This window comes from Protopterus annectens, chromosome 13.part0 (assembly GCF_019279795.1).
Source record: "Protopterus annectens isolate FY-2018-M chromosome 13.part0, PAN1.0, whole genome shotgun sequence".
Taxonomy (NCBI): Eukaryota; Metazoa; Chordata; order Ceratodontiformes; family Protopteridae; genus Protopterus; species Protopterus annectens.
Genome location: NC_056747.1, coordinates 381,966,747 through 381,981,701, shown reverse-complemented (window position 1 = coordinate 381,981,701; position 14,955 = coordinate 381,966,747). Strand labels below are relative to the sequence as shown.

The window sequence follows — 14,955 nt, the reverse complement described above, 5'->3', positions numbered from 1 at the left end:
TTTTTGGGCAGGTGAACAGTAGCTGTATTCTTCGCCAGCTCATTTTTTGTTGCCATTCTCACAATGATGGAATTGACCAGAGGACCCTTGGTCCAAAGCTGTCTGTCTTTGTCGGGGCTTGAGAATTTTAGTTTCTGAGGTACTGATTTGCAAGTGTTGGGCTCCTGCCCTGATCACCTAACTGCTAGATCAATTAGTTTATTTGCCAGGGGGACCACTCAAGATGAAGAGAACACTGAACCATAGGTCACAAACAGAACTTCCTCATCGTGAGAAGAAGTCTGTGTACCAGAATCTGGTCTGTTTCATAAGTTTAAGAATTTCAACAAAAATATCCATAATACCCAGCTTCACATAGATCCATTTCAATATTAAGCCATGATTATAAAGTGTTTATGTCTATACTAACAAAACAAATGGCAAAGGTGTAGGCACAATTAACAGATATAGATCAGAGTGGTTTTGTGAAGGGAAGGCAAACATTTGAGAACATTAATAGAACAATGATGTTGCAGACAGAACCAGAATGTAGGAAAATACTGGTGTTGTTGGTGGGTCTTAATGCAGCGAAAGCATTTTTCAAAAAAAGCTGGGATTTTATGAGCAGGGCAATGAAAGCATTTGAATTCCCTGATCCAATAATACTGTTAATTAGGAAGATGTATGAAGGATCACAGTAAAGCATTAAAGTAGGAGGATTACACTTTGATAAGTTGTGTTTAAACAGGGTGAAAAGAAGGGGTGTCCTCTTTACACGCTGTTATTTACTTTATATTTAGGGCCATTGGCAAAGAAAATATGGGGCTCAGAAATTTGAGGATATAATTGGTATGGTAGTCAAGAAAAGTTGCCTTTATTTGCAGATGATATTATTTTGTACCTGATAAATCTAGAAGAGGACATTTCAGTGTTGCTGATCATTTTGAGACAGTTAAATCTATTTGGGAGATAAAATTAATGAATATAAAACAAAGACTATAGCCATAAATGATGTACCCACACACAAATTGGTTAAGCAATAGTCATATTTATGGGGACACTACAAGATGAAGTATTTAGGAGTACGGATTAAAAAGGCTTCTATTATGTCAGCAAAGGATATGTGAGAAGGGACTAAACAAAAATAATACAAAAACTGAGAGACTGGAAGCTCTTGTTTATGGATAAGGATAAGGTACAAGTAATGAAAATGTTTTTAGTTCCTTCGGTTTTATATACAGATCCGGAGTATTTTTATCAGCCAGATAAGTTGTGGACAATATTGTGGACAATAATTAATATGGAGATGAAGGACTTTATCTGAGATGGGAAAAGGGCTAGGGTTAAGTGGGATAAGTTAATCCTTCCAATACAACAAGGTGGTTTAGGATTACCTGATTTGAAGGAATATTTTAGAGCTACACAGTTAAGGTGCATGTATATATAACACAAGCAGAAGATTATCATTCAAAGTGGAAAGGGATAATGTTGAAATGAGGATGGGGGAGTTCAAGAAATAAGGAAAGAGTGGGGTTTTGAATGCAGATATGTAAGGAGAACAGTAACAACTATATAGAATATTGCATTCATAAGGTAGTGCAGCAGAAAGCATTCTAAGAAGTAAGCCAACACAAGAATAGAGAAAGGAGATTTTGCCAATAGGGATGACTGCAAGTAGAGATACAGACAATAGGCAAGAGGGGGCTGGAATTTACTGGAGAAAACTGTCAAAGGAACCAAGATATTAGGAGCAAATACATAGAGAAGGAAAGGTAACAGAGTGGGATGAGGCCAAGAAGATGTTTGGACTGCAGGATAGAGACTGTCTTTCCTACCTGAGACTGATATCAGAGTATAGGCAAATAGAAAGGGATAGGGGAAATCTTAAGTGAAATATCCACTCTGGTAGAAGTTTTAGTTGAATCTAGAACAAAACCTACTGTTAAAATGGGATAATTAGTAGGGCTTATAAAATATTGCACAATAACTATAAGAATCAATCACAGGAGGTTAGACAAGATTGGGAGAATTGTTACAAGGGAAGAAATAGGGAGCATATGTATGGCTGCCAAGTCTGCAGCAAAGACCAGAAGGTGTAGGATTTTGTCTGGACATGTTTGCATAGGTACTTTTATATCCTAAGAGACTTCAAAGAATATTGAGTGAGCAACTGGCTGTAACTAAGGAAATGATTGTTTTGTACAGGGACACAGGATCTGAACTGCCAGGACATAGTGAGACCTTATTAAGTTTAATTCTGTTGGCTGCCTAAAAAACAGTTACTAGAAAATGGAAATCAAAGTCTATACCAACTATATTCAAGGTATTTAATATTTAAAGAGATAAAAGAACTGGAAGAGAGATCCTTAGAAAAGGGAATGATCTAATTACACAGAAATAAATGGAAATTGTGGGAACACTGCATGCAGAACAATGTTCAGGAGGAGTGAGGTTTAAGGGAAGGTAAGAATTCAGGAATTTATGTAACACTGGACTGATGCTAGTTATAAAGAAAGAAAATATGTGATGTATAGTGCATATAAACGGAAAAGATGTTAGTATGTTTTGTTTTCTTTTCTGTTAATATATGTTTGCCTATGTCTTAAGTGATAATTTCATAAAGGTGTTTCAAAAAAGAACGAAATGTTGTGGAAGCAAATGACTGTAACTAAGAAAACAATTCTTTGGAGATAGAACACAGGATATGAAATTGTCTAGACATGGTAAGGCCTTATTAAATGTCATTCAGTCTGCTCTCAAAAAAATCAGTTGCTAGAAAATGGAAATCAAAATCGAAACCAGCTGTATTTGAAGTATTGAATATCGTAAAAGATATCAAAGAATAGGAACAATGATCTTTAGAAAAGGGAAGGAGCACATTACATGGACATAAATGAAATTTATGGGAAGAGAACATGCAGAATAATGTTCAAGAGGAGAAATGAGGTTTAAGGGAAGACAAAATGTGACATATTTATTTAATGTTGGACTGAAAGTTGTAAAAAAAAGAAAACGTAATGAATAATGTGTGTAAATAGAAAAATGTTAATATTGCTTGTTTTATTTTCTATTAATATATGTGTGCCTTATGCAGAGACAGCATTTGACAGAGTAAGTTGGGATTTTATGAGTAGGGCAATGGAAGCATTTGCATTCTCTGATGCAATAATATGGCTAATTAGGAAGATGTATGAATAACTGGAAAAAAGAATTCATGTAAGAGGGTTCTTCTCTGATAAGTTGTGTTTGTACAGCGGAACCAGGCATAGGTGTTCTCCTTCCCCTTTGTTATTTAGTGTTTATTATAAAAAAAAAAAAAAAAAAAAAATTTTTACCAAAAGTGGCTTTTTCTTGTAGGGGCTGAGGAAACCCTCGCAATCCCTCAAGTTTGTATCAGAAGTGACTGACTTGAAAGAGAAGTCATTCTGCCTCCTTCCTTTTTACACATCCTCTTTCTTGGAACATTGTGGGGGGGGGGTGAACCGACCCCTCAGGGAACTCTGGAGCAGTAACTTTGAAGATTGACTGTCACCTCTAATTCATGAACATATGCCTTGGATGTGCTCTTGTAAAATATGATAGAGCGACGTCATGAAACAGAATGGTAAAGACAGAATCCTGGATATCTTCTGCTTAATAACCTTTTAAGTGACTGCATGTGTTGGACACAGTGCCTTTTGTATAGTTGCATAAATGGGCATCAGTGTAACACTGATCACATGAGTTGTGGTGTCACAGAGGCACAAAGCCTTCTGTGTAGTTAATGCATCTCTGCAATTGTACAGTAAACTGCTTTCAAGTGACACCTTTGGTATCTAGGCAGCTGTATGTGAATTATTGCATTAGTACAATCCTACATTGTGTGCAGCTTATTTGCACACCTATTATGCACCAGATGCCTGCTCTGTGTGCAGTAATATATCCATTCTTCCTCCTTACAACACGGACCTGAAACTTTGAAATGGTTCACATTGTTGCTTCTGCCTTCAGTAAGCTCAAAACACCCGCTCCATATGACCAAGTAAGATACCTGTAAGCTTAATTTATGCAATCAGAAACAGGCTAATATGCACTCCATTAACAGATTCTTAAATAAACAGTAAAAATTGGCTACATCCTTGATATCTGGGAGTAGGCAATTGTAGTCACAAGCCACAAAGGGGACCCTTCCATAAATCCCAGTAATAAAAGACTAATCAATCTCACAAGCAAGGTGATGGAAAGTATCATTATGGAATTTGCTCAGGCAGACACATAAAGGCTTCCTCATGACCTTACCCACAGCATGCTTAACCTTATAGCATTTTTTAAAAGTGTGATTTCCATGATAGGAGGTGTTTCTGCCTATTCGGCTTACCTTGATCTAGCTAAAGTGTTTGACACCATACCCCATGCTGGAATCCTACATAAACTGCAATAACTTGTTTTCTCAGTTAGCTACATGTTGGAACACAATAGTCAAGATTTAGAGGATTGCTATCCTCACTGTTCCCTGACACCACTGGGGTGCTCAAGGCTATGTCCTGGGGCAACTACTTTTGGTATCTTTATCACGAACATCAAAATAGACTCCAGTGTCTGGCTCACCAAATGTGCAAAAGAATGCAAACTTGAAAGCATTATGCTTAATCTCAGTGATACCATTTTCCTACAGATGTCCTTTAATATAACACATGAATGGTCCAGTAGAAGTGATCTTGTCTTCAGCATCACAAATATAGTATTCAACCATTTGGCAAAAAAAAAAACTTGATACACTATTGTCAGACAGTAACTAAAAGTTAATGAAATAGCAGAAGGCTTTGCAGTTCCTGTGGATGATTACCATTGCTTAGATACAGTATAGCTGCTGCCATCAGAAAAGCAGATGGAGCTGCCTGTAGATCAGTATGTGTGATATACCCTTAAGAAGCTTTCCAGTGAGTCAGCACGTGCATATAAGTACCGAGCACGTGCAAGCTAGAGTGCCATTTTGAGTGAGCAGCCAGAGTGTGAGCCTGCAAATATGTAGTCAGTCAGTTAGTTAAATAGTTCCTTTAAGTTTAATGTTCCTGGCGTCCATCCTGGCGTATTTGTATACAATAAACTGCTTGTATTTGTATACAATAGACTACTTAAACCATCACCCAAGACTCAACGTCTTCTTAATGCACATAAGAAGAGTGACATGGTGTCAGAATGGGATTCAGAGTTACAGCCATAAGGCAACTGGTTAAAGTTGGAGGGATATACAGGAGTGTATCATTCCTGTTGCTCAAATGACTAACAAAACAAGTCAGAAATTAATTCCAGGTACTAAAACTTGCTTAAATGATTTCTTTTGCTATAAATATAAAACAAAGAACTCAGAACACTCAAAACAAATTTCTCATTAAATGAAATGCAAGAAACTGCAACATATTGATAAAGTGCTCGAAATAATTATGAAAATGTTTGAAACAATATCAGAATCGCATAAATGTACAAAAAAGGAAAACGATCATTTTTTTTTGCTACATGCTACTTTTTCATATTAACTAAAACTATTCAAAATATCCGAAGTGTTCAAAGTGTTTGCAAGTATATGCAGTATTACAGTGCAGTTATTTCACAAAGATTTCAAAGAATATTTTGCAAAGTACAATTCTTTTAAGGCATATTTCACAGAGTACAATATTTCAAAGAGCTTATTGTGCTTTTGAATATTATTACAAATGCCTGCTGTGTATGCATGTTTGTACATAATTACAAGGGCCATTTTGCATTGTGTTTTACTGTATTCTGTGGGCATGGCAGATGGATTTTGCAGACCTGCACCGCTTGTGTTTTATAACAATATTGCAGAAAATTGGAGAGTGTTTGAGCAGGAATACGATATTTTCATTCAGGCTGCTTTTTCTGACAAAGATGTATGTACAAAGGCATTTATTCTGCTTAACTTAGCTGGTTAAGAGGCCTTTGAAAGAGAGCATTTATTTGTGTATGTACCTGCTGTGTTTGCAGGGAAGGGGGAAGACTGGCATATAGTGGTACTGTCTGAAACAAGGGAAGTCCCAGAGTGCTTAAAATGTAAATTTAGAAAAAATGTGTAACCCCCAAAATGAATATTACAATGAAAAGGCACTTATTTTACACAAGGGATCAAAAGTCTGGTGAAACTTTTGCAGCATATATAACAGACTTGAGAAACAAGGCTAAAATGTGCAGATTTGGTGATTTGAGAGATGAGGTGATAAAAGACGGGCTTGTGTGTGGTATTAATAATGATACAGTGAGGAAGAGTTTGCTTCGAGACAGTAATTTAACATTAAATTATGCCATTGAGATTTGTCAGATATACGAGCTCACAGAAAAGCTCACAAGTATGCTTACAAGTGAGAATAGCTATGGAAGGCACAGTGACAAAGCTCATGTTGATAGTATGCAGCATGTGGTTTAAAGAAACAGGCCCAAGTACATGGCAAACACTGCAGGTCCTGTAACAGTCCTTGAGAAACCTCGAGTCTTTCCAGAAAATCCCAGGGCAAACTCAGTGAAGCATAAGGGTGAGCCAATAAAGTCAAAACACATGCCCCCCCCCCCCCAGCTTTATAGTCAACTGTCGTAACTGAGGTGGAAATCACAAACCTAAAAGAGAAAACTACTTAGCTTTTGGTCAGCAGTGTCATTCTTGTAATAAGTGGAATCATTTCAAAAGGTTTTGTAAATCACATAAGGCATGTTATTTTATTAAAAGAGGGCATTCCAAGAGGCAAGTTGATCAATTAGAAAGCTGCAACCCTACTTTTTATGTTGGTGGTGTGTCTGTGCTTGATGAAACAGTTAATGCAGTAGATTTGTGGGCAAAGAATGAGATCTTTTGTACTGTTTGGATTAATGGGAGTCCTGTAGAGCTCAAAGTAGACACTGGCTCAAAGTGCAATGTTATGTCAGCAGAGACATTTGCTAGAGTAAAAGCTGCAGAGCAACTTGATTTGGCAAAGTGTGCAAAGCTTGTTGCTTCTGGTGGTGAAGAGATTCAGACCAAAGGCTCAGTGGTGCTTTCATGTTACTCCACTGGGAACAGCTATGGCTTGCAATTTTTTGTAGTCAAGAGATATGTGCAGTCATTATTAGGCCTCAGAGACAGTGTGAAAATGGGACTGCTTTCACTTAATAAAGAATATCACCAATTAAGCCTGCATGACAACAGCTCAAATTTCACCCAAATTATTTTTTCTGAGTATTATTTTTACAGACAAACTAGGCAAACTACCAGTTGTGTACTCCATGAAGTTAAACCCGGAGGTCAGCCCAGTTATCAGACCACCAAATAATGTTTCATTAGCTATGCACAACAGAGTCATATCTGAGCTAGACAAAATGGTGCACCTAGGAGTAATTTGCTCAGTAGAAGAACCTGCTGAATGGGTATCCTCCATGGTGGTGGCTCATTAGAAAAGCTCAGATGATATCAGAGTATGTATTGATCCAAGAGATTTGAATAAAACATTAAAAAGACATCATCCAATGTGCACACTCGAAGAGGTTGCTGCCCTCATGCCAAAAGCCACTGTTTTTTCTATCTTAGATGCAAAGAGTTCATTTTGGCAAATTTTGCTTGACCGAAAATCTTCATTGTTAACCACTTTCAGTGCACAGATTTCTGAGGATGCCATTTGGAATAAATTCTGCCTGTGAAGTCTTTCAGCATGCAATGGAGCTAATTTTTTCTGGCTATCATTGTGCTATTATAGTAGATTATATTCTAGTTGGAGGCAATGGTGAAGTCGAACACAACAGAAACCTCAAGAAACATCTGGAAAGAGCACATGAAGTGAATCTTAAGCTGAATACTTGGAAGTACAAATTCAGGCTACAAGAAGTTACTTATGTTGGTCACGTGTTTACCAGTTCAGGAAAACAACCAGATCCTTCAAACCAAACAGCAATTCTCGAGATGCCATCTCCAGACAATGTCCAAGCCCTACAACATTTTCTTGGCATGGTCAACTGTCTAGTCAAGTTCATTCCAGATTTAAGTAAACTTTCAGCAATGTTCAGAGAGCTGACACGCAAAGATGTAATTTGGTCGTGGTCTGAACAGCACCAAAGAGCATTTGATGCCCTGAAACAGAAAATTACCAACCCACCAACTCTCAGCTACTATGATGTTCACAGACCAGTAACTCTTTCCTGTGATGCTTCTAAGTTTGGTCTAGGTGCAATCATTCTTCAAGAGGGTAAACCAGTAACCTATGCATCGAGAACTCTTACCCAGACTGAGATGCACTATGCCCAGATTGAGAAAGAGCTTTTGGCAATTGTCTTTGCCTGTTTGAAGTTCCATGATTATATTTATGGCCGATCTATCCAGATCAAAACTGACCAGCAGCCTTTAGTTACTATTTTGAGAAAGCCTATGCATACAGCTCCAGCTAGACTGCAACATATGATGTTCATATTGCAGAAGTACAATTTCAGTCTTGTTTATCCAAAAGGCAAACTTCTTTATCTTGCTGATACCATGTCCAGGTCACCCAGACAAACCACAGAACTACATGACAATGAGTAACTTGATTTTGAGGTCATGGAAATAAGAAATATTTCTTCCATATGTCTTGATGAGCTCAGAACTCACACACCTTCCGATCCAATTCTCCATACATTCAACCACTTTATCAGTCAAGGATGGCCTTCCAAGCAATCTTATTTCCCAGTAGAGGTGCAGCAATATTTTACATACAGAGATGAGATCTTGTCTGACAATGGTATCATGAAAGGTCCTAAGGTGATTGTTCCAAAGTCCTTGCAACAAAAGTATATCAAGATCTTGCATTGTGGCCACCCAGGAGCTGATTCTACCAAAAGAAGGGTGAGAGGTCTAGTATTTTGGCCTTCTATGTCAAGAGATATTGAGAAAGTCTTTCATCTTGTTCAATATCTAATAGTACAAAGCCGCATCTACAAAAAGAGCCACTTCAGTAAAGCCAGATTCCTGAACTACCTTGGTCGAAAGTAGCCACAGATATCTTTGAGTGGAATGGTCAACATTACTGTGTCAAGTGCTGAGATAGTTTATTGTGTAATCACAAGGAGTGGTATTCAGATGAAATTGAAATCATTTGTTACTAGTGTCAGAACTAGTGTTACAGCATCTTGCCTGTGACAAAGACTCTAGTTCTCAGAGTGACTTGTCCAATGTTCCTGTTCCAGAGAACATTTCATCAGCAATCCCCATTCCTGAGAAAATGCCTGAGACTCCTCAAGCAGAACATTCCCCAGTGACTGTCCCTGTTGCTAAATGCATTATGTCACAAGATCAGGTCTCATCTCGAAACCTATTTTCTGATACACGGCAACCTAGACATGACTGTTGTTTTTCTTTATTAGTGTCTGTATAATTGCATGCCTATTCAAATGTCATTGTTTATATGAGACAGCTCAATAAAGGAGGAGGATTTGGATCAGTGTGTGTGATATACCTTTAAGAAACTTTCCAGTGAGTCAGCACATACATATATGTACCGAGCACGTGCAAGCTTGAGTGCCATTTTGAGTGAGCAGCCAGAGTGTGAGCATGCAAGTATGTAGTCAGTCAGTTAGATATTTTAGGTTTAATGTTCCTGCCACCCATCCTGATGTGTTTGTATACAATAATCTACTTAAATGAACACCCAACCTCAACATCTTCTTAACAGTGAGCTGTTCCACATTGGACAGAAGAGGCTCCGCTGTGGGATTTTTGATTGGCTCATTACTGGCATACGGGCCAATCATAAATCGCAAAGTGGAACCACTTCTGTTGAATGTGAAACAGTGGTCTGTTCCACATTGAACAAAAGAGGCTCTGTTGTGCGAGGTTTTGATTGGCTCGTATACAGGCATATGAGCCAATCAGAAATCACAAAATAGAGCTACTTCTGTTTTTTTTTTTTTGGTCTTCACTTAGCCTGTCTCTTTAGAAATTTGGCAACCCTGCCTGTAATGGACATGGAGCCAATGTAGGCTGTGCAGAACAGGCATAGTACACTGGTAACATGAGGCACCAGTGAGTAGCCTTGCTTCAGAGTTCTGCACCATTTATAAGCAGCCCACCTTAGTGTTAGGGAGTCCCACATAAAGGGTATTGTAGTAGTCCAACCTGGAACAGACAAGGACATGTGCAACAATCAAGAGATCAGCTTGAGATATCAGATGCTTAGTCTTTAATATGTTTTGTAAATGAAAACAAGAGATCATCACTATGGGTGGCACCTGGCTCCAAAATGTTAGCCTATAATCTAGAATGACATCAGGGTTATACATTTTATTAACAAATTCATGCTTATTCCCACAATACGTGATACAACTGGGCAAGAGAGAAGCAAAAGCATTTCTTATGGTTGCATGAACTGCCAGGGCTACAGTTTTGGTGGTAAGGACAGCTATAAATATGTGGAATCAAGACCATCAGCCAGGGAGTACCCACTCACTATATCATCCTTGGGAAAGGAGAAATAGATCTGTGTCCCATCAGCATAACTCTTGTATGCTAGTCCTTTTTTCCCTTAGGAGGAAGGATATACACAGTGAACAGGAAGGGACATAAGATAGTACCATGTGATATTCCATATTCTAGGGTATATAAGGAAGGTGAATTAATCACTGAACAGACCTTGTGCGTATAGTCAGAGAGGTAAGAAGTGAGCCACACTAAGACTGTAGCAGAAACACACCAGTTGGTCTGAAAATATTCTATCAAAATACAATCATCCACAGTATCAAATGTTGCAGAGAGAGATCCCATAGGACCAACTATGTATTGTGCCACTGGTCTCTTGCCATAAAAAGATCATTAACAACTCTTATGAGAGGGGTCTTGGTACTGTGGCAGGTGCAAAAGCCTGACAGAATGGGGTCCATCAGTCCACTAACTGTAAGTTAATTCTCTAGTTGCCTGTGGATGACCTGTCAATAATTTTCCTCAAGAAGGACAGGTTAGAGATTGGTGGTATTTACTGCCATTATTGATGTAAACACATCAAGGCTAGACAACACCAGACTTGATGGGCAAGGCTTCACCCCTTGAGACATCCGTCACAAATCAGAGATAGCAGTAAATGCCTCAAAATCAGGACAATCAAACATTAACCAAGAAGCATTTGCTGGATATGCTGAAGCCACTGTGCTGCCCATAGGATCAGCTGGTAGAACAGTGGATCTGATGGTGGTTATCTTGTAAGCAAAGAACCAAGCAATAGACTCACATTTTTAGTTAGACAATGTTTTTCTGTTGGTTAGACAGGCTGGGCTGTGTAGTCTCTCCACCACACAAAAGAGCACTGCTGGTCAATTAACTGAAAAATAAATCTTTCTTTTTTCAGGAGATATCTTCCTAGTACGAGGGATAATGTTCATACATGTCAAGTTTGTCACTCCACAGTCTCACTTGCCACCAGCAATGCTCTAACCTGTGCCCTTCTCTATGCAAAAGATGGAAATAATCAAACCAAGGTTCACATCTCTTGGTAAAGGCTGGACAGACATGATCTGGAGCTAAAGACTCCAATGCTAGAGAAAGCAAACTGCTATAATTCCTGAGGTACCTGGTATATCAGCACTACTGTCTGGGAGGAACTGAAGCAATGTGTAGGGAAAGCGATCAAAACTAAGGTGACTAGTAGAATGAATGACCTATGACCTTCACATCAAGATTGGGGAAGGACCATAATGTGGCAGTTTCAGGCTGAAGTGAACCAGGAAGTGGTCAGACCAGGAGACTGGTTCCACCACCCAAGTCCAATATCATCACATCTATTAGGAAGATTAAGTCCAATGTACACTTTAATTTATTTGTTGCAGAGGTAATTACCTGAGCAAACCCAAAGCTTTCACAATACAGCTAAACTTACTGGCAAGAGTCACTGACTCCTCATCAACAAAAATATTAAAGTCATCTGGCATTACTAAGTGCTGGCAACCCACAAATGAGTTGACGAGGAAGTCAGTGAACTCTTATAGGAATGTCCTCACACAACCTGGTTGCATGGTAGATGAGAAAAAACCTGCAGTTTGCTCTTGCAATGAGGAGAGGTTCAAAGGATTTGGTTTCCCTAGTGCCAACCTTGGTTAGCCACTGTCTATCACCATAATAAACTGCAACCCTACCCCCAATCTTACTTTTCCTTGGGCACTGCATAACCATGAGCCCTGGAGGGATGCAAGTGGTTCTAAGTTCTCATCTAACCATATCTCAATTATAAAAACAAGGTCACCATCATGCAACAGATCAGATACAATCCCTGTTTTATTGTAGATGGGCAGTGAATTTAAATATATAGCACTTAGAAGGCCCTTAGGAGAATGGTTCCCATGATGCATGCCACTGATGGCATATTGGGACCCTTGGTACCATTAGAAGGTATGAACTGCAATAATTACCCACAGGGAATTAGTGCCAAACCCCCTGCTCCACCACTGGTATGCAAGTGGGAGCAACCAATGAAGACTGACCACACCGGCCACTATGGTGTTTGTGTAAAAGATGTAAGTGCCTACAGACTTGGGCAAAGGCAACCTGGGTTGGGTAAAAGGGTATCATGCCATTAAAATGATCTTCTGTAATATAAAACCATACTACAATTAAAAATAAAAAGTATAACCAAATTGGTTATATATCCGCTGCAAAGGTCCAGAAAATAAAATGTTTAAAATGGCTAAATCTTAAGAACAACACAACAAAATAATTAAAGAGTAAAATGGTCTTTGATGCAATTACGTTATACATCTGGAATTTTAGGACATTGAAGAGGAACCGGATGTAATACAGTCTGAGCCCTAACACTAGCAACTCCCTCTTCTCTAGTTTTATCACCTTTTAGAGAAGACTTATGCCTGACATTAAAACACTTAGGGACCCTTGACTGTTTGAAACCTTTTGCTTTGAATAACACATTGATGACTTCAACATAAAATTAATATCATCCATATAGAGAAATGTGACAACAACATATCTGAAATGCTCCCAAGCCTGTAGAATAAACTACAATTCTCAATTAAAACCAGCCCATCCATCCAGAACTTCAGTATAGAACTGGATGACCAAGTTCCATTGTGTAATGGTTCAAAGCTCTAACTACAGTGTAAGTGACCCAAGTTCAGTTGACAGTTTGGGTGCTAGTAGGAGCTGGTCGGGGAGGATGTTATTGAGCAGCCATTAATGTCTTAACCATCCTGGGGCAGGGAGATGATTCTGGTTCACCACAAGGGTGACACCTGGTGGAAGCATCAGGTGTTAAACCTAGTTGAGCCTGTTCCTACTGAGCTCCTGCTGTCTGATCACATTTGCACTCATACACTGAGAGGAACTCAGCATGCATAGGTATGTTTCCTCTTGGGGAAAAGCAACAGCGGAGCTTGGAAGAGCTGATGTCACTCACTTTGTTTCTCTAATTATTGGTATATTTGACTTTGTGTACATTTTTTATCTAAAATATTGTGTGCATAGTTATCAGTTTTACTGATGTTGCTGTTTTACTTTATATGAGTCTCTCTGTGAGAGTGTATTTGAACGCTGCTTTACCATACTTAGGGGACTCCTCTAAAACCGATATTATTACCAGAGTACCTTTTCATCAGAAAGTAGGAGTTGTTATGAATAAAACTAAAGCCGAGTGGAAAAGTCAAAATATTACCAAGTGGTATGCACAAAATCTAAGGTGTAAATCTCTTTTAGTTTTTGTTACAGTAATGTCAAAAGCAATTTCTTTGTCCTATGTATCCCTTTCCTCACATCTCTCTTTTCAGCTAATCATGCAAATCAATATGATGCTTTCTCTTTATACTGTTTTCCAAAGGAGTCAACCCTGAAAAGTTTACTGAGTGCCCTGTGGAATCTGTCAGCTCACAGCACTGAGAACAAAGTGTCCATCTGCTCTGTGGAAGGAGCCCTGCCATTTCTGGTGAGCACACTGACATACAAGTGCCAGAGCAACTCATTGGCCATCATCGAGAGTGGTGGAGGCATTCTGCGGAATATTTCTAGCTTAATTGCCACACGGGAAGATTACAGGTCTGTGCAGTTTTCATCTTTAGGAACAGTGATTTTATTTCAAATGCTGCTCATGTTCCTTGTAGGCTGGGTATGGAAAGAGCATAAATTAATGTGATGAATAGGATGGCATTAAACCATTTAGAGTAGTGTTTCCAAATTTGGCATCAGTTTAATTGGCAGCCTTAAATAATGGTGGTGGGATATAGATAATCTTATAAAGCTGTTTCATTATTGCATCCTGCTTTATTGTGGACTGGGTATGTGGATGCATATGTGTGTGTCTTTGTATGTGTTTGTGTTCACACAATTTTGTTTGTGTGTGTAAGTGTACACATGCATGTACACATTTAGTCTGGCAGAAGTTTATAACACGGGGAAATACAAATGTTATTTCTCATTGCATTTTATTGTTCTGATCAGTTATCAATGGCCATACATAGCCTTTATCATTAGCCCTCATGGAATCTGAAGACTCAAAATTAGTTTGAATTGAAAAAGCTGAAACACTGGTAGGGTGAGTTGATTTCTTCTCCCTATTAATGTCCCATTAGAAATGCTGAGAATCATAGATACATACGTACTAGGTAACTGCCGTTCCAGGCTATTTTAAGCCTAGCCAATTCCCCTTCAAGGGTTAGAATGAAACCCCGTTCCTTGTTTCTTTGAGGTAAAGACCTTAACCATTATGCCACCTCCCAACCCCAAGATTTAGAAATGGAGCTACGGCTATAAAAGATTGTTAAGTTTAACTTGGGCCTGCACACTAATGGATTTACTGAATCTACCTAGGTATACGAGTTCATTTTTATCTATGTGTTAATAGGATGACGCACTAGGCATACATGCCTGTTATCAGGGACAGCCCAGCAGCACTGCTCTGATTATGTAACTTGCAATCAGGCATTGATGAATCAAACCCAGAACCAAAGATGAAGCCTGTTAGAAGTTCATAGCTCTTATCTCTGTGAATGGACTGCCAGCCA

The 14,955-nt window shown here is 38.8% G+C and overlaps 1 protein-coding gene across 1 annotated transcript in view; it reads left to right on the top strand.

Moving 5' to 3' along the window:
* The window catches only part of APC2 (APC regulator of WNT signaling pathway 2), a 788,186-nt gene that overhangs the window by 763,476 nt on the left and 9,755 nt on the right, over positions 1 to 14,955 (top strand). Inside the window, exon 14 of the mRNA XM_044053997.1 lies at positions 13,776 to 13,990. Coding sequence (XP_043909932.1) covers positions 13,776 to 13,990 — 215 coding nt within the window. The remainder of the gene's footprint in view (positions 1 to 13,775; positions 13,991 to 14,955) is intronic.